The sequence below is a fragment of the Ranitomeya variabilis genome, chromosome 6 (assembly GCF_051348905.1).
Source record: "Ranitomeya variabilis isolate aRanVar5 chromosome 6, aRanVar5.hap1, whole genome shotgun sequence".
Taxonomy (NCBI): Eukaryota; Metazoa; Chordata; class Amphibia; order Anura; family Dendrobatidae; genus Ranitomeya; species Ranitomeya variabilis.
In genome coordinates, this window is record NC_135237.1 from 184493058 (window position 1) to 184516921 (window position 23864).

A 23864-nucleotide genomic window follows, 5' to 3' on the forward strand; every position below is an offset into this window, starting at 1 on the left:
TGGACACGTAACATCCCTGGCCATGCCTACTGGTCCATGCATCTGTTGTGAGGTTCACCTTTCTACTGACTGATTCCCTCAGTGCATGGACAATGCGGTCTTTGACATGCTGGTGGAGGGCTGGGATGGCTTTTCTCGCAAAGAATTGTTGACTGGGTAGGTCATAGCGTGGTACTGCGTAGGCCATCAGGGCTTTGAAAGCTTAGCTTTCAAACAACCGGTAGGGCATCATCTCTAACAAGATTAGTTTAGTAATGTGGGCGTTCAAACCCTGTGTATGCGGATGAGAGGATGAGTAGTTTCTTTTCCTAACGAGAGTCTCTTGTAGGGTGAGCTGGACTGGAGAGGTGCATATGGTGGAACTAGCGGTGGTGGTGGGGGGGACATGGCGGATTGAGAGAGGGTTGGTGATGCTATTCTTGATGTTGACCTACATACAGTGTTTCCTACCAATAACCTTGTGATTCCCTGACTGCTTTGGCCTTGCGACGATACCTCCACATTTGCTGCTGGTGGTGTCCTAACTGGTGGGCTTACAGTAAGGGAAGCAATGTAGCGTTGCTGACTACCTTCATTCTGAGCAGGTGCACCAATGGTACGGGACGTTTGGTAGTTATTCCAGGCTTGCAAGTGCATGCTGGTTAAATGTCTATGCATGCACGTTGTATTTAAATTTAGGGGATTCTTCCCTCTGCTAAAGGTCTTTGAGCATTTCTTACAAATAACTTTGCACTGATCTTCGTATCTTGGTTAAAAAACTCCCACACTGCACTCTTCCTACTATCGAATACCTTTTCAGGCATTGCACGTTGTGCTACTTTAACCCTAGAACGCATGACGTTAAAAAATATACATATTAACGTCATGCACATAATGTAGAAAAACACACTTAAATAACTTTCACAAGTTTATTTCAAAATTGCTCAATAAAATATGAATAGTGGACAAAATTTTAATTATAATTTTTCACAGAAAACACCAAAAAATATTTTTTTTCCCAAATTTCACACAAAGACATGAAAACACACAAAAACGCATAGAAATCTATAGCAAACTAGCTGCAGCTACATTTTTATTCTAACTTTCTTTTCTATTATATTAGTCTTCCAAACAATTCTGACATGTTATTTTTTCAGAAGAGTGTTCTTTGCAAACAGTTTCCTTACAAGTGGAACAATATCGCTCAGTTTTCCTCTCTATGTTTCTTGGACACATGAAACAACGCTTTTGTTTTCTTTCTCCTGGCTCTGGAATAATCTGAAACTGTACGCCACACCATTTCATGGCTTCTTTAGTTTGCTTTGGCAAGCATTTCAAGTTGCTTCGCTCTATCATGTGAGGCATTACAAGTTCATGACAAAGGTCCTTCAAGAATATGCGTCTCCTGTCCTTCCTCTGTGCATGAAATTCCGGATGAGTTTCTGTATAAATAATGAATGAATTTAGCGCTGCTACATCAAGCATATTTGAAAATAGTACTACAGGCCATCGTTTTGTTTGCCTCTTACACGAATATTCTCCCACCATCTCATCCATTTTATCTACACCTCCTTTTGTTGTATTGTAATGCAGGATGATTTCTGGTTTCAATTTTTTGTCATTGCTGTCAACACTGCAATCGTGATGCATGGTACTGAGTAAAATTACAGATTTCTCCTTCTTCGTCTTGTAAGATACCAAAGTCGCTTTGTTATTGAATCCAAAGACACTCTCATAAAGTGCTCGCTGACGATTGTGTTTCAGTGCTTCTGGAATTTCTCGTCTGTTTTGCTTTATAGTACCAACAAGTGTAATAGCTTTTGCAAGCAGAAAATTGCCTAGTTCAACATTGGTGAAATAATTGTCCATGGTAATGTTTCTACTTGAATTGAATATTGCAACAGCAAGAGTTTTGACTATTTCAGACCCCAGATCCTTCTGTACTGGTGCACCAACCTCTTTGCCACAGTAGATTACACCATTTATGCCATAATAATTTGCAGAATCACACATCCAGAAGATTTTTATTCCGTACTTGGCTGGCTTGCTGGGCATGTATTGTATGAACTTGCAGCGTCCTCTGAACGGTACAAGTTGCTCATCTACAGTAACATTAGTACTAGGATTGTAAAGTTTTGTGCAATTTTTGATAAATATGTTCCAGATATAACTGATAGGGGCTAATTTGTCTGTTTCAAACCTTGCTGCATGAGTTCACTTATCATCAAAGCGAATGATTCTTCTAATTTCCTCATATCTGCCCACTGACATTGTCGCCTTATAGTGTGGATCAGAAAGTGGGTCCAGAAATAATTCTCGTATTGGGACATCATACGATTTTTGACTCCCTGCCAGCAGTTAAAGTCCAATATATGCATAAAGTTCCTCTTTTGAGATATTTTTCCAGGACTTATTTTTTGCAGAAGCGATACGTCTTCCTTCTAGGTTTAAACATAATAGGACCTATTCTGCAATATTGTCAGAAAAATAAGTACAAAATACATCTTTAGGGGTAAAGTAACTGGGACTTCCCACAGCTCCTTGAGCCTGTCTCACAATATTGTGTGTTGGAGTACGTCCGACTAATGTAGGATTACTGTCCCAAAAAACATTTGTTTTGGATGTTCTGCTTATTACTTCTTGAGGATCCACTAGATTCACTTCTTCATCATCAGAAGAATCACTGGATGAGGATGTTTGATTAGCTGGTGGCAGATATTCTTCATCAGACAAAGATAGTTCACTTTCATCATCGCTTTGAAACATAATCGCTTCAATCTCTTGGTCAGTCAGACACTTGGAGGAAGAGTCTGCCATTGCTGACTAGATGTTAGCAAACACTGTAAGTGTAATGTCCCCCCTTCTTCCTCTCACCCTCAGCAGCTCTTACCTTTTATACTTTTAGGTGGTGTACAATTCTCTGGATTTTTGTGGCTCACAAGCTCTAGCCTTTGCAAGCTTCTTAGAAACAGAAACTGAAAATGAATCAGATTTCCTCTCAACAGCTTATCTTATCACTGGTCCTTTAGCAATTAGCTCACAGTGTATACTGTCCTCAGTACTCTATACACAGCTCATTACTGTGTTCCAAAGGACCTGAGGTGATGTCATGGCCTTATCACTCCCTCCAAAAATCACATGACATCCTCACATGTTATTATCCACACCCTGGCCCCTCCACCAGCATTACTGAGTACAAATAAAGTAACTTGAGACACAAACACTACTGAGAACATGATAAAAATAGCAGGGACCTAAAAGGCCCCCAAATCATACAGATGTAGTTTTCACCAAACATTGTTACACCATAATGCCTATGAAAAAAATTATATGAACAACTGGATATTATCAACAACACCATACTTGAGGAATACCTGGAGTTTCAAAATTCTACCTAAAGTAATTTTGCAGATAATAGCAAAAATGTAAGCATGGGGGCCTAAAAGGCCCCCAACATGCATTCTAGGCTTAAAAGGATGGCCACGCTGTCCTAAAAGTGTTTTTGGTTTTGTGAAACGTTTTTGGCCAGATACGGGCCTGCCAGATGAAAGCTGTTGCGATGTAGATGCCTGCTGCGGATCATCCTCCTCCGCTTCAGAGCTACTTCCAGCGGCACCCGGTTCCCCCAATGGCTGCCAATCTGGGTCAACAACTGGGTCATCTATCACCTCCTCTTCAATGTCATGTGCACCTTCCTCTGTGTCACTGTGTAAGGTGCCATAGCGTTTGGGACCGAGCTCCATAGTCACATCAGGGTCACATTCTGGCTCAGTACACTGCGAGGGCAATGTAGTGATCTGAGTCAATGGAACAGCATAATAATCTAGCTGTGGCTGTGCATCAGTGCACTCCATGTCCGATTCATCTTGTAATGGTCTGTTAACAAATTCCCTTTCTAACTCAGGCACGGTATGTGTGAAGAGCTCCATAGAATAACCTGTTGTGTCGCCTGACGCATCATTCACTGTTGGTTTGGGTGAAGGACATAAGGAAGCGACTTGTTCCTGACCGGGAGCATCTACTGATGACTCGCTGGTTTTAAATTTGGAACTTTCTGAAGAGGAGGTGCTTTTCCCACTACCACCAGATTCTCCACCATCACCACCACCATCAGTACCAGCTGGCAACGACCGCCCACGGCCTCTTCCACCAGACTTCCTCATTTTGGGGAAAATCTAACCAAAATAACAACCGTTATATGGTACTGTAAAACAAGGTAGAAGGTGTATATAAACTTGTTGAGAATTTAATTCTCCCTTTTTTTGGGGGGGGAGGAGACTGCACCACAACTGAGGCCCAGTGTATAACACAACACAATTTAAGTGGCAGCAAGTGGCTGGCTGATACACCACAAACTAAGAGGACTGAGGTATATCCACTTTGTGAGAATTTCAATCTCACTTTTTTTGGGGGGACACAGAACCCAAACTCAGGCCCAGTGTATTTTACAACGCAATGTGAGTGGCAGCAAGTGGCTGGCTGATGCACCACAAACTAAGAGGACTGAGGTATATCCACTTTGTGAGAATTTCAATCTCACTTTTTTTGGGACACAGAACCCAAACTCAGGCCCAGTGTATTTAACAACGCAATGTGAGTGGCAGCAAGTGGCTGGCTGATACACCACAAACTAAGAGGACTGAGGTATATCCACTTTGTGAGAATTTCAATCTCACTTTTTTTTGGGGGGAGACAGCACCAAAACTCAGGCCCAGTGTGTAACACAACGCAATGTAAGTGGCAGCAAGTGGCTGGAAGATATCTGAAAAATCCAAGGACTGTAGTACAATTTCAATCTCCCTACAATGATCTCAGGACAAGTATGGCAGCAATAAAAAGGACTGCTGCACACAAAAGTGTGGACAAATAAACAAGATAACTGTGCAGAAAGGAGCAACAGAATTTTTGCTTTTAAAAAAGCAGTTGGTTTGCACAGCAGCGGTGCAAACAGCAATGCAGCTATCAGGGAGCCTTATAAGGCAGCCTAATAAGCTACAGAGCTGATGCACAAAGATATACCCTCCACGGTCCCTGCAAAACAAAGGTGGTGTTGGACAGTAGAAATCGCTACAGGACAAGCAGTTTGGGGGTTAATCTTCCCTCCCTAGCTATAGCCCTTCTTCTGATGAAGCTGCAGCTATCTCTCCCTATGCTAAGATCGGCAGAAGTAAGATGGCGGTCGGCGTGCATGCCCCTTTATTGCCCCTGTGACGCCGCAGAAGGCAAGCCAATCAGTGTCATGCCCTTCTCTAAGATGGTGGGGACCGAGACCTATGTCATCACGCTGCCCACACTCTGCATCCTCCTTCATTGGCTGAGAAATGGCGCTGAATGCGTCATACAAAACGTGACTTTGGCGTGAAGTTCGCCGACCGCATGGCCGATCCCACACTGGGATCCGGTCGGGTTTCCTGAAACCCGACTTTGCCGAAAGTCGGCGATTTTTAAATTTGTCCGATCTGTTTCGCTCAACCCTACACACAACTGTACACGTCAAACCCTTGACATTACCCCTTCTGTACTACAAAATGCCCGTGATTGTCTGTCCGCAGTCTCCAACATCATGTCCGCCCTCTATCTGAAACTCAACCTCTCCAAAACTGAAGTTCTCCTGCTCCTGCCATCCACTAACCTCCCTAAATCTGACATTGCCCTCTCCGTGGGTGGCACCATAATTACTAATTACTCTGCGGCAGCAGGTGCGCTGTCTGGGTGCTACATTTGACACCAATCTCTCCTTCACCTCCCATATACAATCTGTTACCCGCTCTTGCCACTTACACCTAAAGAACATCTCTAGAATCTGCCCTTTTCTCACCATGGAAACAACAAAAGCCCTCATTGTCGCCTTGATCCACTCCTGCCTGGACTACTGTAATGCTATTAATTGGCCTCCACCTTACTTGACCTCCCCTCTCCAGTCCATGCTTAGTACAGCAGCCAAGGTCGTCCATCTGGCTAATCGGTACTCAGACGTGTCTGCTCTTAGCCAGTCGTTACACTGGCTGTCCGTTCACTACAGGATCCAATTCAAAGTACTTGCTCTCACCCACAAAGCTCTCCACAGTGCGGCATTCCCTTACATCTCCTCCCTCATTTCTGTCTATTGGCCTAGCCGATCGCTGCGCTCTGCAAATGACTTTCAACTAACCTCTGCACTAATCCGTACCTCCCACTCCCAACTCCAAGACTTCTCCAGCGCTGTGCCAATCCTTTGGAATGCTCTACCCCAAGAAATTAGGACCATCCACAACTTGCACAGTTTTAGGCACTCACTCAAGACATATTTGTTCAGAGAGGCCTATCATGTTCCCTAATCAAAGTCATTTTATGTGTAAATGTGTGTGTAGCCCATTCACTATCTCTATCTAACCCCCACTCATTTAAAAAGATAGCTGGACCAGCATTGTAAATACACACCTGTACTGTATATTTCCCCACCTCATTGTACGAGCATTGTCACGAGCAGGGTCGTCCTATTTTGCTGTAATTATTGTATTGTTAACATTGTTACTTATAACTGTTGTGTTTGAAACTGTAAAGTGCTGCGGAATATGTTGGCACTATATAAATAAAGATTATTATTATTAGGCATGCTCTGTGATCTGTTCCAAAGAGGTTGAGCAGTGACGATTAGGGTTGAGCGACTTTTATTTTTATAGGATCGGGTCGGGTTTCACGAATCCCGACTTTCTCAAAAGTCGGGTCGAGTGAAATCGGCCGATCCTATAAAAAAGTCGGGGTCGGGGTCGGCCGAAACACGAAACCCAATGCAGTGCAATGGGATACTATGGTTCCCAGGGTCTGAAGGAGAGGAAACTCTCCTTCAGGCCCTGGGATCCATATTAATGTGTAAAATAAAGAATAAAAATAAAAAATATTGATATACTCACCTCTCTGGAGGCCCCTGGACATCGCCGCTGGTAACCGGCAGCTTTCTTTGCTTAAAATGAGCGCGTTTAGGGCCTTCCATGATGTCACGGCTTCTGATTGGTCGCGGCCGCCCATGTGACCACCACGCGACCAATCACAAGCCGTGACGTAATTCTCAGGTCCTAAATTCCTAATTCTAGGAATTTAGGACTTGAGAATTACGTCACGGCTTGTGATTGGTCGCGTGAGCGGTCACATGGGCGGCCGTGACCAATCACAAGCCGTGACGTCATCTAAGGCCCTTCACGCGCTCATTCTTAGGAAGGAAGGCTGCCGGAAAGAAGCCGAGAGTGAGTATATTCCTATTAGGTATATACTCACCCTCGTACGCGCCCTGCTTCTTTCCGGCAGCCTTCCTTCTTAAGAATGAGCGCGTGAAGGACCTTAGATGACGTCACGGCTTGTGATTGGTCGCGACCGCCCATGTGACCGCCACGCGACCAATCACAAGCCGTGACGTAATTCTCAGGTCCTAAATTCCTAGAATTAGGAATTTAGGACCTGAGAATTACGTCACGCTTGTGATTGGTCGCGTGGTGGTCACATGGGCGGCCGCGACCAATCAGAAGCCGTGACATCATGGAAGGCCCTAAACGCGCTCATTTTAAGCAAAGAAGGCTGCCGGTTACCAGCGGCGATGTCCAGGGGCCTACGGAGAGGTGAGTATATCAATATTTTTTATTTTAATTCTTTATTTTACACTTAAATGTGGATTCCGATACCGATTTACGATATCACAAACATATCGGAAATCGGTATCGGAATTCCGATACCAGATTCAGAAGATCGCCGACCTCACGGCCGACCCCACACAGGGATCGGGTCGGGTTTCATGAAACCCGACTTTGCCAAAAGTCGGCGACTTCTGAAAATGGCCGACCCGTTTCGCTCAACCCTAGTGACGATCACCTATTGTAAGCAGTTTGATCATGTGTTATCTGAACTACATGGGCAAAAATATTGGGACACTTATACATCAAACCTACAGGAGCTTTCATGACATCCCATTCTAACTACACCACCACCATTGCTACTAAAATAACCTTCCTCTGAGAAGGTTTTCTATGAGAATTTTGAAAGTCTCTGTGAGTAATTTAGCCCATTAATCCAGGAGAGCATTTGTGAAGTCAGGCTCTGATGTTGGATAAGAGGGCCTGGCTCGTTAACGCAAATGTAGTTTATACAACAAATTTTTCATGTGGGGTTAGGACTCTTTGGGGTCAATCTGATTCTTACCCACCAAACTTATCCAACTATGCCTTTATGAACCCTGCTTTATGTGCTGGGATGCAGTCATAGAACCGAAAAGCTGAAGCATTAAGATTTCCTTTTGTTGGAACTAAGAGGCTTAGAACAAGCACTGACAAACAACCCCATAGAATTATCCCTCTTCCACCAAACTGTACAGTTGACACAATGTAGTTAGGCAGGTAATGTTCTAAATATCAATAGAAAAATACGGGGGCCAAAGGCCCAGTCAGCTCACCAACAGACCACAGGAGCACGTGAACCCGTCCTGACCCAGACGTAGCAACAGCTGAAGACATAAGAAATATGAAGATTGTTCCAGCTCCTTTCTGATTAAAAGTCCTTTATTGATCCATATCCTTAAAAATAATCCCTGAACAGAGGGGAATGTGAACAGCGACAAAAACCTGCTAATAGCTACACGTTTCAATCTAAAAGATCTTCATCATGGCTATCTACACACACATTCAGAGGAAGTATATATGCAATGCTTTAGCAAATCACAGTGAAGACTTCAGATCACATGATCTGATCGCAGGTCCTACAAGCACAAGTGCAGAAGAAGTGTATATACAATGCTTTTAACTAGTGTTGAGCATTCCGATACCGCAAGTATCGGGTATCGGCCGATACTTGCGGTATCGGAATTCCGATACCGGGTTCCGATATTTTTGTGGTATCGGAAATCGGAATCGGAAGTTCCCAGTGTATGGTTCTCAGGGTCTGGAGGAGAGGAGACTCTCCTTCAGGCCCTGGGAACCATATTCATGTAAAAAATAAAGAATTAAAATTAAAAATATGAATATAATCACCAATCCGGCGGCCCCTGGACCTTACCGATTGAGGAGTTTAGGACCTGCGATGACGTCGCGGCTTGTGATTTGTCACGTGAGCGGTCACATGAGCGGCACTCGACCAATCACAAGCCGCGACGTCATCGAGGGTCCTAAACTCCTCATTCTTAGGAACGGAGGCTGCCGGTTACAATCGGTAAGGTCCAGGGGCCGCCGGATTGGTGAGTATATCCATATTTTTTATTTTAAATCTTTATTTTTTACATGAATATGGATCCCAGGGCCTGAAGGAGAGTTTCCTCTCCTTCAGACCCAGGGAACCATCCAGGATAGCTTCCGATACTTGTGTCCCATTGACTTGTATTGGTATCGGTATCGGCGATATCCGATATTTTTCGGGTATCGGCCGATACTATCCGATACCGATACTTTCAAGTATCGGAAGGTATCGCTCAACACTACTTTTATCAAATCACAGTGAAAACTTCAGATCACATGATCTTATCGCAGGTCCTGCAAGCAAAACTAACATACAAAAACCGTATAATAACAATAAAAAGAAAAAAATTAAAATTAACATTTTAACAAAAATGGTGCATAATTTCGTTCCTTTTGTTAAGTCCAAAAGGCAATCTAGTTTGTAAATTATATATCCAGTACGCCTCCCTTGTGAGGTGGCGTCTCTTAATATCTCCTCCATGAACAGACTTCTTTAATAGCTCAATCCCCTGAATGAACATAGAGGAAATTTTACCTTCATGGTGCGTTGCAAAATGTTTTGAAACCATAGATATATTTCTATTAATGGCATTAAAATTTGTAATATCTCTCAGGTGTTCCGATATCCTTGTTTTTAATTTCCTAGTTGTGCACCCAACATATGCAACCTTACATTCCCTACACCCAATTTTATACACTACATTCTCAGAATGACAGTTGATAAATTCTTTTATGTTAAATTCCTTTGTATTATTGTAATTGGTAAAAGTTTTGCCAGTCAAGCTATGAGCGCAAGTGGTGCAAGACGTAGTGCCACACTTATAAAATCCCTTGCAATCCAGCCAGGTTTGGGATCTAGGTCTGGATAGAAACAAACCTGGTGAAATTATATTACCAATTGTGGGGGCTCTACGTGAAACAATATTAATTCCCTTGCATAAAATTTTGGCAGTTTCCTCATCTTCTAATAATATAGGCAAGCGCTCATGAATAATAGACTTAATGTCTGAAAATTGGGGGCTAAATTGAAGGCACACAAATGTTTTTTCTTTTCTTTTGTCTATATTAATTTTGTTCTTATTTTTCTGTATTAACAAATCAGCCCTCTACTTTTTATCCACTATTTTGCAAGCCCTATCAAGGCACCACTTGGGGTATTTACGTTTAATTAATTAATTTTCAAGGGCATCAAATTCTTTGATCCTATCCTCTTCCTTGAAACAATTTCTTTTAAGTCTTGTAACTTCCCCGATTGGTATAGATTTTATTGTATGCGTGGGATGGCTACTTTTAGCGTGCAGCACCGTGTTGCTGCTGATTGGTTTGATAATTGTTCTACTATTAATTATTTCCCCACCTATCCCACTCAATTCCAAATCCAAAAATTATATCTGATTTTTGTCGCATCTATGAGTAAATCTAATACCAAGCTCGTTAGTGTTGATATATTCAATAAACCTAGGTATGGCAGATATATCGGCCCCCCAAATAATGAGTAGGTCGTCGATGTATCTGCCATACCACACGAGATCTGCCAAATGAGGATTGTCCACCGAATAGATGTATTCTTTCTCCCAAAAAGATATAGTTAAATTAGCAAGGGACGGGGAGTATCTCGCTCCCATGGGCACTCCAGTCTTCTGTGCAAAAATAGCATTGTCAAATGAAAAAATATTATGTTTTAAAAGAAAAAAGGTAACTTGTAACGCAAATTCAATTAAATCATGTGAATATAAATTTGAATTAGTAAGATGGCTAAGTCATGGGGGATGCAGGTATAAAGGGAGATAACATCACAGCATAACCATGAGAAACTGTCATGCCAAATTTTTTTGGAAAAAATTCTAAGAACCTCACGGGAATCTTTAATATAACCTGGAGATCTGATTACAATGGGTTGCAAAAGCGAATCTACCCATTCGCACAGATGTTCCGTCAAAGAGCCCATACCAGAGACTATGGGTCTCATGGTCAGTGGTCCCTCTTTGTGCACCTTCGGTAAACCATACAATATGGGTAATACAGGAGAAGAGACAAAAATATAGTCAGCTTGTTTCTTAGATAATACTCCCAGATTGAGACCTTCTTCGATTATTTTTCTTATTTCGTCTTTATATTCCTTAGTAGGATTTTTTATTAACTTTTCATAAGTCTCTGTATCCGCTAGCATTTCTTGTATTTTATCTCTATAATCATCTGCATTCATGACAACTATCATGGCTCCTCTGTCACTTTTTTTGAAAACAATATTTTTCATCTCTTTTAATTCACGTAAAGCCTTTCTTTGTTTCATTGTAAGATTATTATTTTTACTTTTTTCAGGTTTGGAACTTAGTTCATCCTTTAATTTCAACAAATCTTTTTCTATAAGCTCCTGAAACCTGTCCATACTGTCAACCCTAGTTTGTATAGGGTAAAAATAAGGATTTTTTGACTTGAAGGTTTTGGATTGATTTATTTTATCTCCACTCTCTTCCAGTTCCATGGATAAATCATGTAGGCATACAAGTGGTACTTGGTCCCTGAAGTCCAGCTCTTCATATTCGTTGATAATTGCATTGGTTTCATCCGTACACATTTCATTTCCTTCTTTCAAAAAAATGTTTTTTTACAGTCAAATTCCGAATAAATTTGGTAATGTTTAAGATTGTCATGAATAAATTAAAGTTTGTATCAGGCACAAAATTCAATCCTAACGCAAGTACATTTATTTGATCTTGTGTGAATGACTGCGAGGAAAGGTTTACCACACTAAATGCTTTAGTTACTGATGTCTCTTCTTCCTTTGGCATGTAGCCATGTATGGTTGATTTTTTATGTTTCCTCCCACCTCTTCTCTTGCGTTTTTTGAGAAATTACTCTTTCTATTTTCATTAGTATTGCTTTCTACGGAGACATCCAATGAGCTGGCATAAGTGTCCGAAGAATCTGGGTCTGAGGACAAAAAATTGACCTGTGCTCTGTTTGTTGATTTATTGCGAGCTGATTTATTTTTTAGAATTGGTTTTGGCGATCTATAGGGTTTATTCCAGAAACCCCAGTCATATACTTTATCAGTGGCATAATCTTTTGTGTCTCTTTCAAATTTTCTTTTTTTGCGATCCATAATGTCTTTTTCAAGTGCAGCGACATTATCTTTCAATTTTGAAAGCGAGGTTTCAAAACTTGGTGTAAGTTTGAATTTATCAAGACTGATGTTATTTTCCTCTATATTTTTTTGCACTTCAGCAATTTTAGACTCGTCATATTTAATTAACATTCTCATTAAGTTCAAAGAACAATTCGTTAGGATCAGATTCCACTCTTTTTGAAATTCATTGTTATATATGACTGTGGCTATTTTTTTAATTCTGAGACCCCTAGGAATCATTTCCTTCGCCAAGTAATTCTGTAATGTAGTGTAATTCCACCATAATCTCAATTCTGTTTTACCCAGTCTTTCGGCTTCCACCAGCAAGGTTACCAAATTAGTGTCAACATTAGCACTGGTGCTGGAACAGCCAAACACCTGGGCTGCTTTGAGCGATCTGTCCATAGATTGTAGCATACTGAGCAAACAATGGAATGAAATTGCAGTGCGTTGTTCACATTCATAAAACAATTAGAGTGTGGGAAAGAAGTGTTGGGAGACAACGACTTGGTCAGAATTGAACAAAATATCAATAGAAAAATACGGGGGCCAAAGGCCCAGTCAGCTCACCAACAGACCACAGGAGCATGTGAACCCGTCCTGACCCAGACTGTTATGATCTGGTGGCCTAAGAGCAGCATGAGACGTACTCTGCAGAAGGTGGTACCTGTACTGACCGCAGACCCTGAACTTAACACCGCAACTAGAAGTAGCCGTGGAATGTACCTAGCGCTCCCAGACATCTCGACACAGCCGGAGGACTAATTACCTCTAGAGATAGAAAAGGGAAAACTATCTTGCCTCAGAGAAAATCCCCAAAGGATAGACAGCCCCCCACAAATATTGACTGTGAGAGGAGAGGGAAAAAACATACACAGACTGAAATGAGAATTTAGCAAAGGAGGCCACTTCTAGCTAAATAGAAAGGATAGGACAGAGTACTATGCGGTCAGTATTAAAACACTAGAAAATATCCACCACAGAAAATACAAAAACTCCACAGCTAACTAAAGATATGGAGGGTATATCTGCATCTCCAGAGATACCAGTTTGGCTAAACAAATCCTTATACAGACCAATCTGGACAAGATAAAAAAAACATGGAAAAGAACTGAACAATAAGGCCACAGCATGTGGACAGCAAAAAATCAAGGCCAGAACTTATCTTTGTTGAAATGAACAGCAAAGCAGGGGAGAGCAGGCAGGGATGTGAATCCTCCAGGAACAATGGACAACTGGCACTGACTAAAGGGTCAAGCAAGACTAAATAGCCCAGTCAGAATTGCAAAAAGTGAACACACCTGATAAATGCTGCAATTCAGAGACAGCAGCGCTACCACTTAAACCACCGGAGGGAGCCCAAGAGCAGAATTCACAACAGTACCCCCCCTTGAGGAGGGGTCACCGAACCCTCACCAGAGCCCCCAGGCCGATCCGGACGAGCCAAATGAAAGGCACGAACCAAGTCATCAGCATAAACATCGGAGGCAACAACCCAAGAATTATCCTCCTGGCCATAACCCTTCCATTTGACAAGATACTGAAGCTTCCGCCTCGAAAAACGAGAATCCAAAATCTTCTCAACCACATACTCCAACTCCCCATCAATCAACACCGGGGCAGGAGGATCAACAGAGGGAACAATGGGCACCACATATTTCCGCAACAAAGATCTATGAAAAACATTATGGATGGAAAAAGAGGCTGGAAGGGCCAAACGAAAAGACACTGGATTGATAATCTCAGAAATCCTATAAGGGCCAATAAACCGAGGCTTAAACTTAGGGGAAGAAACAGTCATAGGAACATGACGGGAAGACAACCAGACCAAATCCCCAACCCAAAGCCGGGAACCAACACACCGACGACGGTTAGCAAAACGCTGAGCCCCCTCCTGAGACAACACCAAATTGTCAACAACATGAGCCCAAATTTGCTGCAACCTGTCAACCAGAGTCCACCCCAGGACAATCAGAAGGCTCAACCTGCCTCGAAGAAAAACAAGGATGAAAACCAGAGTTACAAAAGAAGGGTGAAACCAAGGTAGCAGAACTAGCCCGATTATTAAGGGCAAACTCGGCCAATGGCAAGAAAGCCACCCAATCATCCTGATCAGCAGACACAAAGCATCTCAAATAAGTTTCCAAAGTCTGATTAGTTTGCTCGGTTTGGCCATTTGTCTGAGGATAAAATGCGGATGAAAAAAACAAATCAATGCCCAGCCTAGCACAAAAGGCCCGCCAAAACCTAGAAACAAACTGGGAACCTCTATCGGGCACAATATTCTCCGGAATGCCATGCAAACGAACCACATGCTGAAAAAACAATGGAACCAAATAAGAAGAGGAAGGCAACTTAGGCAAAGGTACCAAATGAACCATCTTAGAAAACCGGTCACAAACCACCCAGATAACTGACATCCTCTGGGAAACCAGAAGATCCGAAATAAAATCCATAGAAATATGCGTCCAAGGCCTCTCAGGGACCGGCAAAGGCAAAAGCAACCCACTAGCGCGGGAACAGCAAGGCTTGGCCCACGCACAAGTCCCACAGGACTGCACAAAAGAACGCACATCCCGTGACAAAGAAGGCCACCAAAAAGACCTACCAACCAAACCTCTGGTACCAAAAATCCCAGGATGACCAGCCAACACAGAACAATGAACCTCCGAAATCACTTTACTAGTCCATCTGTCAGGAACAAGCAATTTCCCCACTGGACAGCGGTCAGGTTTATCAGCCTGAAATTCCTGAAGAACCCATCGTAAATCAGGGGAGATGGCAGAAAGAATCGCCCCTTCCTTCAGAATGCCGACCGGCTCAAGGACCCCAGGAGAATCGGGCAAAAAGCTCCTAGAGAGGGCATCAGCCTTAACATTCTTAGAACCCGGAAGATACGAGACCACAAAATCAAAACGGGAGAAAAACAGGGACCATCGGGCCTGTCTAGGATTCAGCCGTTTGGCAGACTCGAGATAAATCAGATTCTTATGATCGGTCAAGACCACAATACGGTGCTTGGCCCCCTCAAGCCAATGTCGCCACTCCTCAAATGCCCACTTCATAGCCAACAACTCACGATTGCCGACATCATAATTGTGTTCCGCAGGCGAAAACTTTCGAGAAAAGAAGGCACACGGTTTCATCAAGGAACCATCAGAATTCCTCTGAGACAAAACGGCCCCTGCCCCAATCTCAGAAGCGTCAACCTCAACCTGAAAAGGAAGAGAAACATCCGGCTGACGCAACACAGGGGCAGAAGTAAATCGGCGTTTAAGCTCCTGAAAGGCAGAAACAGCCGCAGAGGACCAATTCGTCACATCAGCGCCTTTCTTCGTCAAATCGGTCAGGGGTTTAACCACACTGGAGAAGTTGGCAATGAAACGGCGATAAAAATTAGCAAAGCCCAAAAATTTCTGAAGGCTCTTCACAGATGTGGGCTGGATCCAATCATGAATGGCCTGAACCTTAACCGGATCCATTTCTATAGATGAGGGAGAAAAAATGAAGCCCAAAAAAGAAATCTTCTGTACTCCAAAGAGGCACTTAGACCCCTTCACAAACAAGGCATTATCACGAAGGATCTGAAATACCATCCTGACTTGTTTCACATGAGACTCCCAATCATCTGAAAAAATCAAAATATCATCCAAATATACAATCATGAATTTATCAAGATAATTCCGAAATATATCATGCATGAAGGACTGAAACACAGATGGAGCATTAGAGAGTCCGAATGGCATCACAAGGTATTCAAAATGGCCTTCAGGCGTATTAAACGCAGTTTTCCATTCGTCACCCTGCTTAATACGAACAAGATTATATGCCCCTCGAAGGTCAATCTTAGTAAACCAACTAGCCCCCTTAATCCTAGCAAACAGATCAGAAAGCAAAGGCAAAGGGTATTGGAATTTGACCGTGATCTTATTCAAGAGGCGATAATCAATACAGGGTCTCAAGGAGCCATCTTTTTTGGCAACAATGAAAAAACCTGCTCCCAATGGTGAAGAAGATGGCCGAATATGCCCCTTCTCCAAGGACTCCTTAACATAGCTCCGCATGGCGGTATGTTCTGACACAGACAGGTTGAAAAGTCGGCCCTTAGGGAACTTACAGCCTGGAATCAAGTCAATAGCACAATCACAGTCCCTATGCGGTGGAAGTGAACTGGACTTGAGCTCATTGAATACATCCTGGAAATCTGACAAAAACTCAGGAATTTCAGAAGAAGGGGAGGAGGCAATTGACATCAAAGGAACGTCACCATGAACCCCCTGACATAGATTCACAGACATAGATTTCCAATCTAATACCGGATTATGCACCTGTAACCATGGGAAACCCAGCACAATAGCATCATGCAAATTATGCAACACCAGAAAACGACAATCTTCCTGATGGGCTGGCGCCATGCACATGGTCAGCTGTGTCCAAAACTGAGGTTTATTTTTAGCCAACGGTGTAGCATCAATGCCCCTCAAAGGAATAGGACTCTGCAAAGGCTGCAAGGGGAAACCACAACGTCTGGCAAATTCTAAGTCCATTAAGTTTAGAGCAGCGCCTGAATCCACAAATGCCATGACAGAAAATGACGATAATGAGCAGATCAGGGTCACAGATAACAGAAATTTAGGTTGTACAGTACTGATGGTAACAGAACTAGTGATTCTCTTGGTATGCTTAGGGCAATCAGAAATAACATGAGCAGAATCGCCGCAGTAAAAACACAACCTATTCTGACGTCTGAATCCTTGTCGTTCAGCTCTAGACACAATCCTATCACACTGCATAGGCTCAGGACTCCGCTCGGAAGACAATGCCATAGTGTGCACAACTCTGCGCTCGCGCAAGCGCCGATCAATCTGAATGGCCAGAGACATAGAATCACTCAGACCAGCAGGCGTGGGGAACCCCACCATAACATCTTTAACGGATTCAGAAAGACCCTTTCTGAAGATTGCCGCCAAGGCATCCTCATTCCATTTAGTCAGTACAGACCATTTTCTAAACTTCTAGCAATATGATTCTGCCACTTCTTGACCCTGAGACAGGGCCAACAAGGTCTTCTCAGCATGATCCACTGAATTAGGTTCATCATACAATAACCCAAGCGCCTGAAAAAAGGTGTATACATTAAGCAACGCCGGATTCCCAGGTTCCAGGGCAAATGCCCAATCCTGGGGGTCACCACGCAGCAGAGATATAACAATTTTAACCTGCTGGATGGGATCACCAGAGGAACGGGGTTTCAGAGCAAAAAACAGTTTACAGTTATTTTTAAAGCTCAGAAATTTGGACCTATCCCCAAAAAACAAATCAGGAGTTGGAATTCTAGGCTCTAAAACCGGAGTCTGAACGATATAATCGGAAATACCCTGTACTCTAGCAGCAAGTTGATCCACACGAGAAGCCAATCCCTGAACATCCATACCAGCGCCGAACTCCTGAGCCACCCAGAGGTAAAGAGGGAAGAAAAAAAGAAAACACAACAGACTACAGAAAAAAAAATGGCTCAGCACTTTCCTTCCCTTCTTCTGAGATGCAGTTAACTCATTGTTGGCCAGTTGCACTGTTACGATCTGGTGGCCTAAGAGCAGCATGAGACGTACTCTGGAGAAGGTGGTACCTGTACTGACCGCATTCCCTGAACTTAACACCGCAACTAGAAGTAGCCGTGGAATGTACCTAGCGCTCCCTAGACATCTCGACACAGCTGGAGGACTAATTACCTCTAGAGATAGAAAAGGGAAAACTATCTTGCCTCAGAGAAAATCCCCAAAGGATAGACAGCCCCCCACAAATATTGACTGTGAGAGGAGAGGGAAAAAACATACACAGACTGAAATGAGAATTTAGCAAAGGAGGCCACTTCTAGCTAAATAGAAAGGATAGGACAGAGTACTATGCGGTCAGTATTAAAACACTAGAAAATATCCACCACAGAAAATACAAAATCTCCACAGCTAACTAAAGATATGGAGGGTATATCTGCATCTCCAGAGATACCAGCTTGGCTAAACAAATCCTTATACAGACCAAGCTGGACAAGACAAAAACATGGAAAAGAACTGAACAATAAGGCCACAGCATGTGGACAGCAAAAATCAAGGCCAGAACTTATCTTTGTTGAAATGAACTGCAAAGCAGAAGAGACCAGGCAGGGATGTGAATCCTCCAGGAGCAATGGACAACTGGCACTGACTAAAGGGTGAAGCAAGACTAAATAGCCCAGTCAAAATTGCAAAAAGTGAACACACCTGATAAATGCTGCGATTCAGAGACAGCAGCGCTACCACTTACAACCACCGGAGGGAGCCCAAGAGCAGAATTCACAACACCAGACGTAGCAACAGCTGAAGACATAAGAAATATGAAGATTGTTCCAGCTCCTTTCCGACTAAAAGTCCTTTATTGATCCATATCCTTAAAAATCATCCCTGCACAGAGGGGAATGTGAACAGCGACAAAAACCTGCTAATAGCTACGCGTTTCGATCTAAAAGATCTTCATCATGGCTATCTACACACACATTCAGAGGAAGTATATATGCAATGCTTTAGCAAATCACAGTGAAGACTTCAGATCACATGATCTTATCGCAGGTCCTGCAAGCAAAACTAACATACAAAAATCGTATAATAACAATAAAAAGAAAAAGATTAAAATTAACATTTTAACAATAATGGTACATAATTTCGTTCCTAGTCCCAAAGGCAATCTAGTTTGTAAATTATATATACTGGATATACACTCACCGGCCACTTTATTAGGTACACCTGTCCAACTTCTTGTTAACACTTAATTTCTAATCAGCCAATCACATGGCGGCAACTCAGTACATTTAGGCATGTAGACATGGTCAAGACAATCTCCTGCAGTTCAAACCGAGCATCAGTATGGGGAAGAAAGGTGATTTGAGTGCCTTTGAACGTGGCATGGTTGTTGGTGCCAGAAGGGCTGGTCTGAGTATTTCAGAAACTGCTGATCTACTGGGATTTTCACGCACAACCATCTCTAGGGTTTACAGAGAATGGTCCGAAAAAGAAAAAAAATCCAGTGAGCGGCAGTTCTGTGGGCGGAAATGCCTTGTTGATGCCAGAGGTCAGAGGAGAATGGGCAGACTGGTTCGAGCTGATAGAAAGGCAACAGTGACTCAAATCGCCACCCGTTACAACCAAGGTAGGCCTAAGAGCATCTCTGAACGCACAGTGCGTCGAACTTTGAGGCAGATGGGCTACAGCAGCAGAAGACCACACCGGGTACCACTCCTTTCAGCTAAGAACAGGAAACTGAGGCTACAATTTGTACAAGCTCATCGAAATTGGACAGTAGAAGATTGGAAAAACGTTGCTTGGTCTGATGAGTCTCGATTTCTGCTGCGACATTCGGATGGTAGGGTCAGAATTTGGCGTAAACAACATGAAAGCATGGATCCATCCTGCCTTGTATGGAGCATCTTTGGGATGTGCAGCCGACAAATCTGCGGCAACTGTGTGATGCCATCATGTCAATATGGACCAAAATCTCTGAGGAATGCTTCCAGCACCTTGTTGAATCTATGCCACGAAGAATTGAGGCAGTTCTGAAGGCAAAAGGGGGTCCAACCCGTTACTAGCATGGTGTACCTAATAAAGTGGCCGGTGAGTGTATATTTGTGCTTGCAGGACCTGCGATCAGATCATGTGATCTGAAGTCTTCACTGTGATTCAAGGTAATGGAACAAGACAAGGTACAAGAACAAAGACACAGGGACCAGGATATTCTGCCTCCTGGAGGGCGGACAGCAAGAACAAGGCAAGACTAGAACAGAAACACTGAGACCAGGAAACACAGCCTCCTGGAGGGCAAACAGACAAGATCAAGGCAAAGCTAGGAGTAGAACCTCCAGAGAAGGAGGAACACAGAGCAAGGCCTGGCAGCTCAGAAGCAAAACACTAACTGAGTTAACACATTGCACAGGCCCAGTCCACAGGGTGGAACTGCCCTAAATACTGAAGGCCTCTTGGTAATTGATCAGGAACAGATTAGATAGGTGCACCCCGATTCCATAAGAACCAGAGGGTTCTGGCGCCGCCACAGCCAGAAAGCATGCAGAGAGCAGAGACACAGAACATGAAGCCGGCAACAGACAGAAATCACAACAAGACCTGTAGCAGTGAGTAAGATGGTGTGTGATGGATGGGAGGCCATGTAGTGATGCCAAACAGAGTTGTTACAAGATCATTTTTATTGGCACATTCTCTTTAAGACACTTGGACCTTTGTGAATTTATTAAAGTCCAATGAGAGTCAGCAAATATCAAGATCCAGCAATTTTTCTAGTTCTTATTCTAAACTCTTGTTTCATTGTTAATATTATAAATAACAACATGAGGGTATATTTCAGAGAGGTGTGAGATGGGGCTGAGCAAACATTCACTTTTAAGCCAATTTACTGGCAACTAAAGTGTCAACAGGTAAACAAGTAAAATTCATTATTTTTCATTCAATACTCATAATGTACATAGAATAAATGAGCCTGAAACCTGCTGATATTCAATGTTATCTAATAAGTAAGCTTCAGTATGTGGCTTAGTAATATAAAGCAGCAAAGTGGGATCTACGTTTTGATCACTTTATTATACAGTTTCTTCACTTGCATAAAATAAGACTTCATATCACACTGAGAATTCTCAGCGCCGCTCAGAATTGATTTTTATTGTACAGATGCTAATTCACATTCCTGATTAAGTCATAGTACAGATGGTCCGATGGCATCCAGAAGCCATTTCCATGTCAATAGCTCCGGTCGCTTAGGCAGCTGACTATTAGTATCTCATATTCTGCAGCGCATTTATCTGTACATTATTCTTCGATGGCTGCTGATGATAAATATACAACTCACAACCATGTATTTGCAGGGTGACAAAGAAGCAGAACTTGGCCTTCCATTTTCTCCACTGTGTGATCGCAATTCTACAATGGTTGCCCAATCCCAAATAGGTAAGTTTGAAAAATATTTCTATATATCTGTTTTATATAGCATGCAGATTTGTATTAAAATATTCTGGATGAGATGATTGGCCAAAGAATAATTTTCTTCTCAATAAAGATAAAAACAATTGTTTAAAACTGGATGCAACCATCTTTTTCCCTTTTTTTCTTCTGAGCAAATCAAGACCCATCATTTTATAATTCCATAGGCCAGATATACGTATAGATAGTAAATCTAAATCCGCCAATCCTTCTCTGTCTCTCCACTACTGTCCCCAGTTTTTGTTGATACAGCTGAAGCAATGACACCATGACTACAGCACGTTACCGCTGCAGCCAAACACTGAGCCCAGTTATATGTCAAGTGCTGCAATCATGACATTACCAAATAGAGTAAGCTTAAGTGATAAAAAAGAAACGTTACTTTAATTTATTTCTGCTCTTCAATACAAAAACTGAAACTCATTTATTATATAGAGTCATTACAAGCAGAGTGATCTATTTCAAGTGTTTATTTCTGTTTATGCTGATGTTATGGCTTACAGCCAATGAAAACCCAAAAGTCATTATCTAAGTAAATTAGAATACTTTATAACACTAAGCGATGTAGATAATATATTTTACCTGCGCAATAAAGTAAAAGTACATTAATCAACTACTCACGAATCCGATGTGTGTTTACCTGTTTGGTGGGAAGAGTACTCAAGTTGCTCTTTAAAAATGTGTATCGGGCCAGAGATTAGGTGGGGACAGAAACTGTAATGAGGAGAAAAGTAAGAAATGTATCTCAATGGCTACCTCTTCAAATATAACTAAATTGCTAATGTGCCCCTTACTTGTTATATACAGATTATCATAGCGCTAATTGACAATGAGAAACAATTAAAATATCATAGAATATTGATATAGTCCTGTGATTAAGGAGTGCTTTAGCTACTAACTCACTGATGAACTGTCCGAACAAAACCCCAGTGTTTGTTTGAACAGGTGAGTATACTTATATATAAGGGTTTCAATGAAACATATAGTCGCCGCTTGATGCCTGTGGTATAGATGCTTGCACAGATTAAAAAATGTCCATGGATCCTAAGTAATGATAATGCAGGTTACTTAGCTTAATAGATGATGCTGTCGGCGTGCAGGCGGCTTATGGGAGCGCCGTCTCGGCCGGTGACAGATGCTCGCGCAGCCTGTGCTTGAGGATCCTTGTGTGATGCTTTGCAGGACCTGCGGTGACGTTTGGGTCACATGATCGTCAGTCACGTGGTGCCCCTGGAGATGCTACGGATCGCAGTGGGAGCCAGAAAACCTACGCGTTTCGGAATAGCTGCGGATTCCTTCATCAGGAACCCTGATTTTTATTCATTCCTTTGTGTGGTACGGAATATTACCTGCAGCTGTTTCCTATCTACCTACACCAGCGCCACTATCCTATATACCCTCTCTCTACTTTATAACACTAGCTTGAAAAATGATTTTAAAATCCAAAATGTTGACCTACTGAAATGTATGTTCAGTAAATGCTCTTAAAGATTATAAAGATTTTATCTACTGTATAAGGTTCTTACTTATAGTCTATGTCATTTTTCCTTCAGAGCACCACTTTACACTCATACAGTGAGCACTCCATATATACTATATAATGTTCAGTAAATGCACTCAATACTTGGTTGGGACTCCTTTTGCATCAATTACTGCATCAATGTGGAGTGGCATGGAGGCAATCAGCCTGTGGCACTGCTGAGGTGTTATGGAAGCCCAGGTTGCTTTAATAGGAGCATTCAGCTCATCTGCATTGTTGGGACTGGTGTCTCTCATCTTCCTCTTGACAATACCCCATATATTCTCTATGGGGGGAAGGTCAGGTGAGTTTGATGGCCAATCAAGCACAGTGATACTATTATTTTTAGACCAGGTATTGATACTTTTGGCAGTGTGGACAGGTGCCAAGTCCTGCTGGATAATTAAATTTCCATCTCCAAAAAGCTTGTCTGCATATAACACAGTGGACCTACACCCACCAGCAGATGACATGACTCCCCAAACCATCACTGATTGTGGAAACTTAAACCTAGACCTCAAGCAGTTTGGGATGTGTGCCTCTCTATTCTTTCTCCACACTCTGGAACCTTGATTTCCAAATGAAATGCAAAATTTGCTTTCATCTGAAAACAACACATTTGACCACTGAGCAACAGTCCAGTTCTTTTTCTCCTTAGCCCAGGTAAGATGCTTCTGGCATTGTCTATTTGTCATGAGTGGCTTGACCCAATGAATGCAACACTTACAGCTCATGTCCTGGGTACCTCTGTGTGTGGTGGCTCTTGAAGCATTGACTCCTGCAGCAGTCCACTCCTTGTGAATCTACCCCAAATTTTTGAATGGCCTTTTCTTAACAATCCTTTCAATGCTACTGTTATCCCGGTTGCTTATGCACCTTTTCCTACCTCATTTTTCCTTACACTCAACTTTCCATTATTATGCTTGGATACAGCACTCTGTGAACAGCCAACTTCTTTAGCAATGGCCTTTTGCTGCTTACCCTCCTTGTGGAGTGTGTCAATGACTGCCTTCTGGACATCTGTC

The 23864-nt window shown here is 42.5% G+C and overlaps 1 protein-coding gene across 4 annotated transcripts in view; it reads left to right on the plus strand.

Annotated features, from left to right (window-relative positions):
* The window catches only part of PDE1C (phosphodiesterase 1C), a 1454702-nt gene that overhangs the window by 1214010 nt on the left and 216828 nt on the right, over positions 1-23864 (plus strand). For all 4 annotated transcript variants that reach the window (XM_077269307.1, XM_077269309.1, XM_077269308.1 and 1 more), the window contains one exon: positions 21206-21287. In XM_077269307.1, the coding sequence (XP_077125422.1) occupies positions 21206-21287 (82 nt within the window). The remainder of the gene's footprint in view (positions 1-21205; positions 21288-23864) is intronic.